The 17,154-nt window shown below is 38.8% G+C and overlaps 1 protein-coding gene across 1 annotated transcript in view; it reads left to right on the top strand.

The window, feature by feature from the left end:
• TTC6 (tetratricopeptide repeat domain 6) overlaps window positions 1–17,154 on the top strand; it is a 191,266-nt gene that overhangs the window by 131,947 nt on the left and 42,165 nt on the right. Inside the window, exons 13-18 of the mRNA XM_053927694.1 lie at window positions 3,156–3,618; window positions 4,148–4,277; window positions 5,158–5,330; window positions 7,270–7,406; window positions 11,846–12,015; window positions 16,332–16,452. Of these exons, the coding sequence (XP_053783669.1) occupies window positions 3,156–3,618; window positions 4,148–4,277; window positions 5,158–5,330; window positions 7,270–7,406; window positions 11,846–12,015; window positions 16,332–16,452 (1,194 nt within the window). The remainder of the gene's footprint in view (window positions 1–3,155; window positions 3,619–4,147; window positions 4,278–5,157; window positions 5,331–7,269; window positions 7,407–11,845; window positions 12,016–16,331; window positions 16,453–17,154) is intronic.

The raw sequence follows: 17,154 nt of genomic DNA, 5'->3' as shown, positions 1-17,154 counted from the left end.
TACTCCATTTTCTACAGTGTTCTGAACACCCCCATGTCTATTTTGTACCTGCCAATTTGTACTTCTTAATTCCTGTACGTTTCCCCCCATTTTCCCCTTTCCCCCTCCCAGCTGGTAACCCTCCAAATGATCTCCATATCTATGATTCTGTTTCTGTTCTGCTTGTTTGCCTAGTTTGTTGTTTAGATTCAGTTGTTGATAGTTGTGAATTTAGTGCCATTTTAATGTTCATAGTTATGATCTTTTTCTTGAATAGGTCCCTTTAACATTTCGTATAATAATGGTGTGGGGATGATGAACTCCTTTAGTTTTACCTTGTGTGGGAAGCATTTTATCTGCCCTTCCATTCTAAATGAGAGCTTTGTTGGATAGAGTAAGCTAGGTTGTAGGTTCTTGCTTTTCATCATTTAGAATAATTATTTCCAGCCCCTTCTTGCCTGTGAGGTTTCTTTTGAGAAATCAGCTGACAGTCTTATGGGAACGCCTTTGTAGGTAATTATCTCCTTTTTCTCTTCATATGTTTAATGTTGGGTAATTTAATTAGGATGTGTCTTGGTGTATTCCTCTCTGGGCCCACCTTGTTTGGGTCTGCCTGTGCTTCCTGGACTTATATGTCTATTTCCTTCACCAAATTAAGGAATTTCTTCCATTATTTTTTCAAATAGGTTTTCAATTTCTTGTTCTTCTCTTCTCCTTCCAGCACCCCAATGATTCAAGGGTTGGTATGTTTGAAGTTGTACCTCCTTAGCCTCTCCTCATCTTTTTTCTTCTTGCTGTTCTGATTGAGTGCTTTTTTTATTCTTATGTTCCAAGTCATTTATTTTGATTCTCAGCTTCATCCACTCCACTGTTGATTCCCTGCAAATTGTTCTTTATTTCAATTAATGTCTCCTTTATTTCTGATTGGATCATTTAATACTGTTGAAGTACCCAATGAGTTCCTTGAGCATCTTTATAACCAGTGTTTTGAACTCTGCCATCTGATAGATGGCTTATCTCCATTTCCTTTAGCTCTTTTTTTGGAGTTTTTTTCTATTCTTTCATTTGGGCCATATTTCTCTTTCTCCTCCTTTTGGCAGCCTCTCTCTGTTTGTTTCTGTGTACTAAAGAGAGCTGCCTTGACTCCCTGTCTTAGTAGCGTGGCCTATGGTAGAAAAGCACACCAGGAAGTTGGATGAGGCGGAGCTTTAGGTGATCACCAGGGCAGGGCAACCTGCTTCACTGCTCTGTGGCTCTGTGGTGGGGAGGGCTCAGAAAGGTGACAGTGCCACTTCCTGGCATTGTCTGGGCAGATGCTCTCCCCTGGCACTCACCCTGATGCTAGACACTTCAAGTTTTCCCCATATGTCACTGGTCCCTTCCAGCTGTTGCCCTGGTGCTGAAGCCCAGAGGGAGTGAGTCTGTGTTAAGTCCTAAGTCTGTGTGGGCCCTTTAAGAGGAGAATCCTGCAGTTTTTTTCTGCTGACCCAACCCTTACTAGTTTTTACTGCCAGAAGTTATGGGGATTTATCCTCCTGGCGCTAGAACCCTGGGCTGGGTGATATGGTGTGGGACTGGGACCCCTCACTCCCAAGGTATCCCTCCTGATTTTTATCCACCACACATGGGTGTGGGACCAGCCATTCCATGATCGCACTTCTCCGCACCTCTCTCTGTTTCTCTGCATGTCCCGCATCTGTACTCCTCCGTGTATCTCCAAGTTTCCACCACTCCTATCCATATGGATTAATTCCTGGTGTTTGGACTTCCATACAGCTCAGTTTTCTGATGATTCTGGGTGATATTTGTTTTGTAGCCCAGTTATAATTTTTGCTGTGGTTGTGTGAGGAGGTGAGCCATTTTTACCTATGCCTCCATCTTGACTGGAAGTCTCATTTAATATAATACATTAGTATAGCTTTCCTACTTTCTTTAACCTAAATCTTACACTAAATTTACCACAGAGTATTACTATGAAATAATTGTTATTTTAAAATAAGTTTATGGAGAAAATTTAAAAATTTTATTTTTATAGTTTGAGATCTTTCTTTCACTAGTCTTAACTTGGTGAACACAAAAATACCCTCCTTGCCATTTTATATCGGGCCTTTCAGATTGTTTAACCACACTCATTTTTGATTCCCACTATCAACACTTTCAAACTCGGCCTGCTCCCGGAAGCAAATCTGTGGTTTTGGCCCTGGTTTCCTTGGCTCATCTTGCTCCACTGCACCCGCAAGAGAGGCAGAATTTGTATTTTATAAGCACAAGGTGACATATGTTCTTAGTGCCACTAATCTGTAATTTTCCTTATCGTCAGGTATTGCTTTTAGTACACTGTCGTGAATGGTGGTATGGGAAGAAATGGGGCCATTCCACAGATTTCACTTGTTCTTTACTACCATTGTCTCCCTCAGTATATAGTTTGTGTAGTTTTTAAGTTGGTTCTTTACCACTACACATTCTCGGACTAGGGGAACTCTCCAAGAATGGGTCCCTATCTTACCAGACCCACTGCTAGTGGTTTCAAGCCAAATTTATTTCTACCACTTAACTTTCATAATTCCCTAATTTGATTCATGGACTTCATTGGCACCCACAGTGGGTATCTGTGGATTAGCATAAGTTTAGAGCCAGTATCTAATAAATACCCCAAAGATTTGGGTATTTACTCTTTCCCAGATCTTTGAAAGGTTTTGGAGGATAATTCATTAAATAATACACTGAGACCGCATAGCAAGATACTTCCTCTGTGGGACCTGTTCTGGCCTTCTTGTCAAGTGAGAGGTTTTGGATTGTGAACTGACTTAGGTCTGAGAACTGGGTAAGAGGTTGTGAAGATCTAGAAGAGCTGGAATTTTCTCACCGATGTTAAGTCAAGGAACACCTTAGCAGGCTGCCCTTCTATCCCATTTCTAAGGACTTGTGGTCATTTGGTTACTGCCACAGATCCTTGTGAGTTAAAATCATATGGTTACTATTCTACCTGTGTGGTTTATTTTGGTAATTGTGACCACCAAATCCAGCTAACACACCAGAAATCTGTGTTTAATAAGTCTCTGGGTGACTCTGATGCACAACAGAGAAAGAGTAATTTTGTTTGTAGCTGAATTGACTTATTGATTATAAAAATAATTATGTTTATGTAAATTAAAAGTCACTCTTTTAAAAACTAGGCCAAGGTCTCACGGCATCCTTCCTGGACAGAAGAAATGTTTGCTCAGAGTTCCACTGTATGAACGTCAAATCCGATGTCCCAGTGTACCTTCGTTTTTAAATTTTGACAGATTTGCCCAAAGCAAGGGAGGGATTCCAGAAAACAGTGACCCTCGAACGTGGGTTCTTGATATTTTCTCTAAGCATAAACCTCAGAAGACAACCACAGAAGAGCAAGTTGTTAATGTATGTGTTCAGAAAGACTTGCCTAACCAAGTAAAAGAACCACCAAAACTAGAGCTAAGTGATTTTTTGAAGTCTGATCTTCCTCCAGAGGTCATTAAACATTTTGAATCAGAAGTGGAGATCTTGACTGAAGAAATAAATAATAAGAAAATATATCCTGCATTTCCATACTGTAGGCGTGGAGCTCTGTACAGGAAACTGGGAAAATTACAGAGTGCCATGAATGATCTACAGGAAGTAAGTTTTATTTAATCAAAATAACAATGTTAACAATTTACACTTGCATGTAATCATATAATAATTTTTACTAAAATTTTGAACAATGAATTTGTAGTGTGCATTTGGGATTGTAAGTTATTGACATTTTTAAATAATATATATTAAAAGCACTAGATTTTGTTTGCCAAATTGGGAGGTACTATTTTATATCATATATAACAAAGCTATTGGGATTGTATGTTTACTCATATGTGGAATCTAATGAACAAACTGAACTAACAAGCAAAACAGAGACAGACTCACAGATGGAGAACAGATGACAGCTAGTGTGGGGGTGAGGTTAGGGGGTGCAGGGATTGAGCAAAAAGGAAAAAGGTCTCATAGACATGGACAAGTGTGGTGATTGCTCAGGAGAGGGAGTAAAAGGGAAATAAATGGCAATGGAAAAATATAATAAAGATTAAGTTAAAAAAGAAAAACAAGAAACTTGCAAGGTATTTTCCTTTAATAAATCAACTCTAATTGAATTTATACATATATTTTACAGGCTATACTCTTGGAACCATTGTTCCTCAATGCCTTTTGGCACCGACATCTCATTTATCTTTTCCAAGACAAAATTAATGAAGCTTTGGATGACTTGAATTATATAAATAAATATAATAAAAATAATGCAGGTAGGTTTACTGTACAGTTATTAACTATGTCTTTACCTAATCTTTGGTCATTGAGTGGTATTGGGAAGATATGTAAATAAATAGACCTAGGTCTCCAAACAGGCTGTGACACTCCTAAGTTAAATTTACTACTGAATTTAAGACTCATACGATCCTATATTGTTTTCAAAATGCTCGCCATGGTTTGAAATGTTAATGTCCTGGGTATACATTACAATAAATTGATTGCTTACTATTTATCCCTTGAGAATATGTACTTAAACGTTTTAGCCTTAGAAGTGATTCACAAGTCTTTTCTTGAGCACAAATCTCCGAGTTAGAGTTGTAGTGTTCCTATGACATGATTGGATGAAATCTACACATTTGACCCTATGTAACGTATTCTAACGACTTGAATGACGGACTGCACACAAAACCTTCTGGGAATAAGAAAATGTCATACTGACCTTTGTATCCCCAGCATCCACAACATACCTCTAGAATGTAGCATGAGTTTATTAAATGGTTTTTGACCTCTGCTGATCTTTGCTAAAGCTGCATAAAATTTTGTGCCATCAAAATCTAACTTTTTACTACAAACAGCAAAAGATTCTAAAACATTTCAGACATTCAAAAAAGTAATAGTTAATTTTTGTTTCTTCAAATTGAAATTGAGAATGCTTTTAACCATAATTGAATATTTATCCAGACTTTGAGAACAAATTTTGCATTGTTGAAAATAAAAAAAAAAACCAACCTTGCATTAAATGGTTAAGAAAGTATGATAGAGAAACATTATTCTAAGACTACAGTTTTGGAGGAAGACGGATTAATCTTTAAAATTTTTCACAGTTAATAAAAGGACTGTAACACTAACTTGTACCTTTTATATTGTCTTTAGAGGCATATTTGTCAAAGGCAGAAATTTTCAGGAAGAAAGAGGATATCACTCTGGCAATTCTCAACTATACCCAGGCAATTAAGTGCAAGCCCACGGAGGCTGACATATATTTCAGGAGGGGTGAGATGTACGAACTAACCAACAGAGTGCTGGCCATCGATGACTTCGCAAAAGTAAGTTGTATCACGTTCGATGCCGCCATTATTTATATATTTTAGATTATCCAAATGTTATAGCAAATTATCGAAGTTCTTTCATTATATGTTGTATAATCAAAACTAATTTATTGTAGATTAAGACCTAGAGCATTCATACTAGAATTGATATTAACACTATGTCAGATTTTTAAAACCACCATTATTAGTGAATGAATGGATTTACGTTGAAGAGTTGAGTTTTGGAGCATTTGAGGCAACTCAGAGGGCGCCTTGGCTCTCCCAGCTCTCTCCCCTTCAACCATGAAACAGTGGTTAAGGAAACCTTTGAAAATTGTTTCTTTCCTTCAAACAATAGAGCAAATCCATTTTCTACTTAACTCTTGACACGAAAAGCTGATTCTCTTCTGCAGCAAACCCATCTATTTCCAAAGAGGCTGTGCTCACGGGCTTGTTCACTCACTCATTCATTCACACGTAAATATTTATTGACTAAGGCATTCTACAGTATAGGGAATAAATCTTAGTGATAAAACAGGCATGTTTCCTGTATATGGAGCCTACAGTTCAAAGGGCAGATATTAAAGAAAGAAAGAAATACATAAATATATAATTACAAATTATGATGACTCCTGTAAAAAAGTAAAAATGATAGGTGAGTAATTTATATTTGGTAGGGGGATACCAGGGAATTCCCTTGAGGAAGTGAACTTTTAGCTGAATTGTACATTGAGACTCTACAGTCAGGCAAAGTATTCCTCAGATTGCAGCAGAATTTTAACCTTCATCTTCTGACTTTTAACTCTAGATTCTTAGTTCTCGTACAATTGAGAATTTATAAGTTATTTAAATAATGTACCTTTTCATTTTTCCAACTGCCCTGTTTCTTAATCCTTGATGGTTAGCCATATACTTGACATATTTTCGCTTCAAGAAAATACTGTAAATTTTGGTAACTCCTGGTCTTGAAAAAATACTTTTAATATTTTCTTTTGAAGGTATTGAAATCATTAAATTATCTATTCCGTTCATTTCTTCTCTCTAGCACCAATAGTTTAAAAATTGACTAATGAAGGCCCTGGCTGGTGTGGCTCAGTGGATTGAGCTCTAGCCTACAAACCAAAGGGTCACTGGTTCAATGCCCGGTAGGGGCGCATGCCTGGGTTGTGGGCCAGGTCCCCAGAGTGGGGGTGCGCAGGAGGCAACCACACATTGATGTTTCATTCTCTGTCCCTACACCTCTGTCTAAAAATGAATAAATCTTTTTTTAAAAATTGACTAATGAAGTAACCTGAGGTCAGACTAACTTTGTAGAGATTTTTTTCCTGTTTTAAAAATGCTTGGTAATCTTTGTGCTTTAGTTTTTTCCCCACTGTCAATAGGTGAGGAGCTGTGTAACTGAGTATACAATGATTTCGTCTTTTTACTCTATTGCTTGTATGTCAATGTGAAATAAATGAATCACGCCAATACCAATTCATTGGTTTTTACCATTTTAGGGACTAGATTAATCTATATTTTATTTGATTGAATCAGCCTTGATGTGGTCTGATATGTATTACCTTTCATTGGGACAAAGTGCTGCAGATGTAATTGGGATAAATTGATAGATCCAATATAGTGCTACTCTACTTGAACAATTCTCTTATGAAGTGTTATCGGTAAAGATTTCAGTGGGCTAAAGCCTTGGTTGCTTGTATATGTTGTTTTCTCTTTCCCTCTTAAAAAACCTCCTCTTTCTAGAATTTGATGGTAAGTGGACTTCCTAAAGAAGTGGGTTTTAAATGCAAATGTCAAAATTTACATCTAAAGTAGTTTGCTTTTATATAATCTGAAGTTAAAAATGTGATTGTAGTTTATTTAATTTGCTGGGGGGTTGTATACTTTCCTTGTTCTTTTTTTTTCCTCATGTGATATGTTTTTGTGTCTCTCTTCCACCCCACCCCTCCCCATGAAGTGCATTTTTTATGACCCCACAAGAACAGACGCATTGTTGAAGCGCGGAATGTTTTACTATGAGAATGAAAGCTGGAATTCAGCCATCCAGGATTTTACAGCCTTGTTAGCTATAGATCCCCAAAACTCTCAAGCAAGGTAAGAATTATTTTATGTGTGATTTTTGTAATTACAACATTTTTTGAAATACATTCTCAGGAAAGAAAACTCTTGAAATACATCAGACAGCCCTTCAGAACAGTGTATCTGTTTTCAGTTCTACCTGTGAATGAAAATCTTTACCTACACCCTAACAGTAGTGGTTAATTTAATTTAATAGGTACAAATGACAAATCAGAGTTTCATGAGCATTTCCTAAATACTAGTTACATTATTAATTTTTTAATGTATCGGCCTATATTTTTATTCTTTGAATATCTTTATATATCCTTGGTATTCACTGAGTACAGAGAACTGACTGTCTAGGTTTCTGTAATATCTTACTGTAATTTTGCTACTAAACTTTGTTCTTCCAATCTTATTGTGCATAACATAGTTCTCATTTTGTTGCTTTTAAGTTTTGTCATGAAGAGCTTTAAAAATGTGTGTATAGTCATTCTCGCTCATTTTGTCACTCACAGTTTTTGTTTAATATTACAATTTTTATGGTAAAATGAAGCGTGCGTCCACGAAAGTGTACAAGACACAAATGGGAAGCTTGATGACTTAGCACAATATAAATACCTGCGAAACTCTCACCAGGTCAAGAAACATTGGCGACACCCTGGAAACCCCCTTGTGCCTTTGCTTCCCCAGAAGGTTACCACGTCCTGACTTTTGTTTTAATCACTTCCTTGCAGTTCTTTTTGGTATCATCACATAGTATGTGTCCCTAAATATTTTTAGTTTAGTTTTGTCTGTTTTTTTGACTTTACAGAAATAGAATCGTGCACTTGTATTCCTTCACATGTTGATTCTTTTGCTGAATACTATGTGCTATTACATGTGGCTCTCGTTCACCCCTTTTAATTTTTTATAGTATTCAGCTTCCGGAATATTACAAGTTACCTATCCAGCTTACTGTCAATGACCATTTGAGTGTCTCTAGGGTTTGATGACTATGAGCAGTGTTCCCTTCAACATTCTCGCACTCGTCTCTTGGCACACACATGTACTCGATCCCCCTCGTCGGTGGTTTCATTTTCCTTGGTTTCAGTTACCTGTCTGAAAATATTGAATGCACAAGCCCCGAAGTAAACAGTTCGTAAGCTTTCAATTGCAGCATGCTGTTCTGACCTGCCTGGGACGAGAATCTTCCCTTTCTCCAGTGTACCCGTCTGCGCTGTACATGCTACCTGCCCCTTAGTCACGTAGTGGCCACCTGGGTTATCAGACCGACTGTCACAGGGCACCTGCTCAGATAGTCCTCAGGTTACTCAGTAATGTCCCCAAAGTGCAAGAGCAGTGGCGCTAGCAATTCAGGTGTGCCGAAGAGAAGCCAGAAAGTATTCCTTTAAGTGAAAAGGTGAATACAGTACAGTAAGATATTTTGAGAGGGACTGTTCACATAACTTTTATTATGGCATATTGTTATGATTATTTTATATTATTATTAGTTATTGTTAATCTCTTACTGTGCCTAATTTATATATTAAATTTTATTGTATGTATGTATGTATAGGAAAAACACGTGGTTTCAGGCATTTCCAGGGGGTCCTGAAATGTATCCCCCACAGACGTTGGTGGATGTAGAACTTGCAGTAGAATATCTGGCTTATAGGGTATTCAGCGACTGGGCCAAACAGATTTTCCAAAGTGCTTGTACTCTCAGCAGTGCATGTGAGTTCCACACCAGCACTAGGGATTATCAGGACTTGCAAACTTTAGCCATCCTAGTGGGCGTGCAGCATTAACCCACTGGGCTTGAATTTCCATTTTCTTCATTGTTTTCCTGTGCAGGATTCCAGCCTTCGGCTTGCATGGGGTCTACCAGAGTCCTTGGAATCTGTGGAAACTTTCCACAGCCCACACTCCCTTAGGCATCTCCTGCTCCAGATTCTTGCTTCCTGGGCTGCTTGGTCTGTCTACTGCTTGCCTCCGCAGTGATCCCTTGTCCCAGACGGCAGCAGTGACATTTGCTTTTCACTGATTTTGATAAATACTGTACCATCCAGAAAGCCACAGCAGCCCTGGGAGAGCTTCAAGGCAGACTAAACAAAGGGAAGCTTTTGAGCCAGTCCTTCAAGGAGCCGCCAGAGGGGTCAAACACATGGCTACAGTTCCTTGAGAAGGAGATTTGTGTTGCTCCCTCTTGTGCTAGCAGTAACCGGCACCAGGAATGCCAGTTGTCCTCAAGGCCAGCACTGAGCTGGGCAATGGGACAGGGAAATGGGGTTCATTAGAGGACCACAGAGCTCTTTTACTAAAATTCAGTTGTTCACCCCCCTGCTCCATTCCACACCCCCCCGCCCCATTTCTTAAGCATTCCCTTGGCTGTGTTTTCAGTTAGATCCCAGAGTTCCAAAACCATTTCTGAACCATTGCTGCTGGCCCTCCATTGCTTTTGTGGAAGGATGGAGTTTTAGAGTTTCCTATGTTACCGTTTTTGTTCTCTAATCTCCCAAGTCTTTTTTTATCACTGCATGGACCTTAACAATAATGTTAGTGATAATGAGAATCTCCGCCTTTTGAATTTAATGAAAATGCCTTTGGCTTTTATCAAAAAAAAATATATCATAGTTGTAGTTTTTGAGCCATGGGCTCTTCAATATCTCTTTACTCCTGTTTAAATTTGTCCCCTTATGATCTGCTTTTAAGACTCTCATGTTAATAAGCTAATTTTGAAGGATAAAAGTCTTTTGACCATAATATATTTAGATAGAACATTATTAAACGATTCTCTCTGTCTTCACTTTCTTTAAGATTTTTCATCTATATTCATCTATATTCATAGTAAGATTGTTCACTAGTCTCAGTCAGATGTTGATTTTAGAATTTGGCTGCTTTCTCAAAGTGAAGTATGCCTTTCATCTCGGAAATATGTCCTGTAGGGGAGGGTAATTTTTGTCCTTTGACAGTTCAAAATAACTCACTTCTAAAAGGATCCCAATTGAAGAAACAGAAAACTTTTTGGAAACTCTTTAAAAATTCTTTCCTAGTTAATGGTCTATTCTGGTTATCTGCTTCTTGAGTTAAAGGGGGATTAGTTGCAGGAAGGCATCAGATTAGTTGGAGAAGAACAAGAAGGTTGTTAACCTGAGGTATTGTTACCAATAAGAGGTACCAATAAGAGGCTGTTATCTAATGGCAGGGGGAGGGGTTTATATCCCATTTAAAAAAAAAGATGGCCTTATTGTCAACAGGGGGCTGTGAAATGTTTCGTTTTTGTTTTTTGAAAAAGGAGATTTTTATTTTCTGAATGGACCAAATAGTAGCTCAGGTGGGAGCTGAGGTTCACTCACTTCAGCTCGATGCTTCAGATGAGAGTCTGAGGAATCCGGGCGGTGGAAATGGAGGAGGAACAGATGCGAAAATCAGTGTGTTTGAACAATTGATTTAATGACATCCCACAAAAGTATTACTAAAGGTTTATTATGGAAGATTTTAAGTTCAAAATCATCTATATGTTGAAAATAATTAGTAATATTCTCCAGCAATCAGAAATAATTAAAAATAAATATAAAATTCTTATATTCATTAGGAAATAAGTCAGACATTTCCAAAAGATGGGGTAAAAAAATATTTTGCGCCAGGATAAAATCTCAGGATGTGTAGTGCTTTTGCAAGACCTCTGTTACCAGTCTGCCAGGATACTGGCTGCATTCTTTTCTCAAAATTACTACTGTTTTCATAATGTAACCTTTCTGAGCTGCTTTTATCTCCCCCCTGGATTTATTTTCGTCAGAGCAGGCAACCTACTAGCAGTTCCTCCTGTTTTTTCTTTATGTCTAAAAGCTGATTTGCTTTATATTATTAAGTGATTGAAAATGAGATTTTCAGGAATTGATGTATCGTGATAATTTTGAGTATAATTCAATAATAATAATAATTTTGAAGTCAGAGTCAAAGTTAATGGAAACAGAATCCAATTCACAAAACTGATATAATAGCTTTTTTACATGGAGAGCAGCTTCCCATTTGTTTGGGCACATCTTCAGTCTCAGGGGTAAAAATACCATAACAATTCTACCTGGTGAGGTTCATTTTGTTCAAAATGAATTATTTGATTTTTCTATAGAACAATCTTGTGTAAATGAGAGTCTTACATTTTGTGTACTCAAAAATAATAAAAGTTTTAAAATCTCATATTATTTTATTGACATATCTCTCTGGTAAATGTAAAGATATATCATAAAATTAGCAGGCAAACAATTAATATGGAGTATGTTAATCATATAATTATATACAATAAAGTATAATTGACTTATTTGTAAAAAGTTTATATCCTTTTTGCTATTAACTTTGTGACCAACTTTCTTGGGACACAAGGAGAAATAATCACAAATTATTAAATATGAAATTAGTTGTATAGGCTTGCCATAAAGGGTAAATGTATATTTTGCAATACATGTTAAAATGGATTTCTTTTCTTTTTCTAGGACATACCGAGGGAGAGCATATTTTAAACGACAGCTTTATAAGCAAGCAACTCAAGACTTTTCTATTGCAATTCACTTAGATCCTAATAACTGGTTAGCATGGTATTATAGAGCCTGCTTGTTGAGAAAGAGCAACCCTTTTAGAGCACTACAGGACTACAGTGTCTCAGGTACTTTGTCTTCAAGTGTACATACGTAAGAATTTTTTCTGAGGATTAGCATATCACTTTGAGTAGAATACTGATGTGGGATTACTAATGTAATATGTGTATTATCATATAGTTATATATACTTACATATTAGTGTACATTTGTGCCCTTAACTATGAGTGTGCATGGGTATATGGTCTGCCCAGAAAGTATCTAGATGTATAAAATGAAAACAGAGACGTTCACTGAAGAAGATACAAGATACAAGAAACATTGTACAAAGGACAATGATGTTTCAGTCCTCTTCAAAGTAGGCATCTCAGGACCTCACATAGTTCTCCCAATCGCCATCAGCTGTCCCATTGCATTTTCCTGAATCTCATCGATGGTCTGAAATCTCTTCCCTTTCTTTTTTATTTCTTTTTAAATATTTTATTTATTTATTTTTATAGAGAGGAGAAGGGAGGGAGAAAGAGAGGGAGAGAAACATCAGTGTGTGAGAGACACATTGATCTGTTGCCTCTCACATGCCCCCAACTGGGGACCTGGCCTGCCACCCAGGCATGTGCCCTGACTGGAAATCGAACCTGTGACCTTATGGTTCACAACCCAGCACTCGGTCCTCTAAGCCACACCAGCCAGGGCAAAATCTCTTCCCTTTCAAAGGTGGTTTTAGTTTTTGGAAAAGCCAGAAGTCACAGGGCACCAAATCTGGGCTGTAGCAGGGCTGGGTCACCTGGGTGATTTGATGTTTTGCCAAAAAACTCTGCACAGGACATGAAGCATGAGCAGGTGCATTGTCATGACAAAGCCGCCAGTCACCAGTGGCCCATAGCTGCAGCCTTCTGAATCATCTGAACAGTTTCTGCAGTGGAATGTTCAAGCCTAATGCAAAGTTTGGTGCAGATTTGTTGCTCCACTTGCTCAGTCATTTTGAATGTGATGGCCACACAGCACACAGGCTCAGTCAATGACGTCTACCACCCCCACTGACTAGTACAGTGAACTCGTCATTATTCACACATGTGCATCCCAGTCCACTCTCCTTGGCTGCCAGGTTACACTGATGTCATGCAAACCCTTCTCTTTATATTAGCAATGGCTGGGCTTTTTCTGGACAGACCTCTTGCATAAGTGTGTGTGTGTGTGTGTGTGTGTGTGTATAATGTACTTATAAGCTAAAATAGTTTAGCTAAAAGTGTTTTTAATATGCCCTTTTCATGTATGTGTCTAAATGTGTGTTTACATGTGTGTGTAATTGTGGCAAAAGGAGAATATCATATCAAAAAAATCTCTTTCTGCATCTTGAGTTCTGAGGATGTTTCTGGAAGTTCAGGTCTATTTGCTGTCAGCTTGCTAAAATGATAGGGCATTTTCCTATTGGGCTATGTCCTACCTCATAGGCCCAGCCCATGGATGAGTCAAATCCAGAGTTGTTTAGCTCTTAAACTAAAAGTGGGCTTTGAGAATCTTCAGTAAGAGGATGGCAACAGTTAAAAGTGGCCATTTTCACCTCACCTATTGTCAGTGCGTTTTCGGTATAGGAATATGCCCAGCACGATTCTGGGCTTAGAGTAAGTGCTCAGTAAGCAGTCCCCAGCTGAATATATTAGCCCTTCCTGATTGGCAAATTCCAGCCAACACTCCAAACATGCCTACATTCACCTGGGTGCAAAGTGCTAGAATCCTAGATGAGGCAATATCTAGCAATTCAGAGACAGCTAGAGTCACAAGAAGAATACAGAGCTCTTCAGGGCAGGTAATTGAAGATGATTGTTATTTGATGCTTCTAAGCCCATTTGCTACCTGAGATCACCCTGCCATGAATATTCAAATAACTCAAATCCCACCCCTTGTGCTAAGAGGAGTCTACTGCCCTCTCTTTATTTCCCAGATTTCTTTGAAGAGAAGACTGCGGGTTCCTGTTTAATTCTCTTGTGACCTTTGTAGCTGACATCTGCCCTCTGATTGATTCTCCATTTTTTTTGCTTGCCCCCTCATTTCTTGTGGCCACCGTCTCTTACTGAATGTTTCAGGGTTCAAAGGATAAAGTTAGCGTAGACAATTTAAATTTGAAGGTCAAATGCCCCCATGTCTGTAAGTTTATCTAACTGTCAGCTCTGTCCATTTGCCATCTGGCTGAACCCCTTTCGCCTTGGCTTCTGAAGGCCTCTTTCTCATTTTCCCTCCTTCTCCACATTTTGGGCTTCTTACTCCCTCTTTTTTAAGGTATCACAATAATACAAAATCCTTGTCATTTAATTATTCAGAGAAGACCAGCTTGGTTTTGACCTCAATCCTTTCCTAGTCTAACCTGAGGAGTTTTATCTTCTACAATCAAAAAAGACCTGCAGAATATTTTTCTAAGCTAATAATAATATCTAACATTGATCTGGTATTTTATTACTTGTCAAGCACTATTCTAAGTGCTATACATGGAGTGTCTCAATGAATATTCAGAATAATGCAATGAGGGAATATTAGTACCATCCCTCTTTTACTGGTGAGAAAACCAAAGCACAGAGAAGTTAAGTAATTTTAATATTTTTTCCTAAGAATATTTCCACTTTTCTAGAGCAACCACCAAACTGCAGACGCTTTCTCTTTGCTCCTGATCATACTGTGAACTGAAGACTCAGACCGCCTCGAGTGATTATTCGCTTCATCTGTATGCCCGTATCCTGTGCACTAGGCCTGCTTCCAAAAATCTGTTGCTGTGAATGTTTGTGTCCCAGACTGTGAACACAGTGCTTATTTTTGGTAAAACTTTCCCTTCTAAGCCAGAACAAGTTTGAGAACCTTGGAAGAAGACATAGATCAAATATTTTGGAAAACCCACCTATTTTCGTAGCATGTTTTTGAAAGTGAAAGGGGAACCAGTAATTGAGGAGAAATGAGATGACACCTAGAATACATGTCAGATGACACCGACAGCCTGGTGGCAGACCCCCCCCCCCCCCCGCCCCCAGGCAAGAGGGCAGGGGGGGGAATATTGCAATGAGCATGTGCAAGACTTGCTAGTAAATCCAAAATAATCAGATAGGGGAAGACACCCTTCTACCCCCTTCCTGTACCTGATTGGGTGTGGGACCAGGGAAAGGCCGGCACTTGTGCTATAGAGGTCAGAACGGTGGCAGGAGTAGGTACTGTATTAAAGTACTGTCAGTCTAGCTTGGAGAAAAGAAGGGATTGGTTGCTGGCTGGACCCTCCCAGAGCACTTGGAAGTTTGGGCCAGGGAAGCTGTCCACATGGAAAACTAATATGAAACCAAGGAAAGGAAGGGATGTACTGGCCATCTCATGAATGTACTGGCCAGTGTGTTTGCGAGAACTTCTGGTCCTGGAAGCCACGTGGCCAATGGCGGAGCCTGCCCCATACACTGGTTCCAAGGAGAGAGCCTGAGGCCTTCCTGGATGACCACTCAGTAGCCACCTGTGGCTCCCAGTGAATGGCATTTTAAATGGGAGAAGGAAGTATGGATCCTGTTGCCTTTGGTTTTGGTCTGGCTGAGGGTGGCTGGGGTTTCCTCTGGGTTTCCAGGACAGGATGGGCTTTTGAGATGACTCTGCCATTCTCACAGATCGTACAGCATTTGAAAAAGACCTCTTTCCTTTCTCACCAACCTCTGCCTTCACAATTTGCCTACAGGTGGCAGTGGGCAGCCGAACCCCCACTTTGATTTGGTAACAATGGGAGTCACAAATCTGGAGTATTGAGATGAGGCTCTTCTTAGCCCATGCTTCTGTTATTTGGGACAAGTTACCTGCCTTAACTCCCATGTTCTGTTTCCCAGGGAGTAGCCTCTTCGAGCTGCAACCCTGGTTTACAGGTGTCAGCTGGACCTCTGCTATATACCCCAGCCTGGACTTGTACTAGAGCCTGTTTTTAGCCATTAGCCAAAGAACATCTTCCTGTCTTCTGCTAGGACGAGCAAGGGCAAGGGCACCCTTCTCACTGTAATCCACTGAAATGAGTCAGAAGGTAGATTCTACCTTCTATGCCCTTCTTTGCCATTGACTTGCATCACTATCAAGGCCAGCGTACCTAGCCCCACTCCACCGAACCCTAATCTGCTCATCTGTAAAGTGAGTGCACTACGCTAGGTTACCATCAGGATTTCTTCCAGCTCTACCGAGTCTGGGAATCACGATAACCGCATTGTTACTTATAAACAAATATATTTGATGTGAATACTATTTTTACTCTTCTAATAAGTATACTCTTTGTAGATGTTGTATTTTATATAATATTAAAAAAGCAGAAAGGATATAGACTTAAATATAACTCAAAAATGTTTGCTCAGAACCTGAATAAGAGATATACTCTTACTTTTAAGCTCTCATAAATGACAGCTATGAGAATTTTGGTTGTTTTCTACATCGGGGCATACTCTACGCAGATCTGAAACATTGGTGGCTGGCAATTTGTGACTTTGAAACTGTTATTTCTCTGGAAAGGTACGTTTTCCTTTTTATTTTTACTAATCTCCTTTTTGTATAATATGTTAGAAAGAACAAAATGAAAGAACAAAAGCTTTTTCCCTTCCTCATTAATAACTTGGTAAAAATGAGACAATTATAGAATAATGCTAGAATAGAGTATTACTTCTAAAATAAGACCTGCTGTTAATATCTGTGCCTCAGACGCTCTTGAAAATTTTAGAGATCAAATGGGTTTGTGAGGAATTAAATCCATGGGTAAAAAAATTAAGAAGTTTTTAAAAGCACTTGGGGATGCCCAGGTTAGAGCTTTTGAAGTGAACTTTATGAAACACTGTCATCAAGTTTTAAATGTTCTTTAAAAATGTTCTGCTTGGGAACTATTATAAAGGACACATGGACAAAATCGGGGGGGATGGTGGGAGTGGGGGAGGGAAGTGGGTTCAGCTGGGGTGGGGGGAGGGAAGGGGAGAAAAGGCATACAACTGTAATTGAATAACAATAAATTTTTTTTTAAAAAAAATGTCCTGCTTGACATATCGTTGCTATGCACAACACACACCTCAGGAGAAGGAGACCTCTATTTAGAACTTTTGACTTCACTTTGTTTAGTAAAGCAGGAGAAAAAAGCCGGTAACATTTAGAACATAGGTACAGGAAGGAACACAAAGTTACACACACTAGTCAGAATGTTAAGCTGTAAAACAAAATTTAATCAAA

The sequence above is a fragment of the Desmodus rotundus genome, chromosome 7, assembly GCF_022682495.2.
Source record: "Desmodus rotundus isolate HL8 chromosome 7, HLdesRot8A.1, whole genome shotgun sequence".
Classification (NCBI taxonomy): domain Eukaryota; kingdom Metazoa; phylum Chordata; class Mammalia; order Chiroptera; family Phyllostomidae; genus Desmodus; species Desmodus rotundus.
This window is presented reverse-complemented; position numbering and strand designations above follow the sequence as displayed.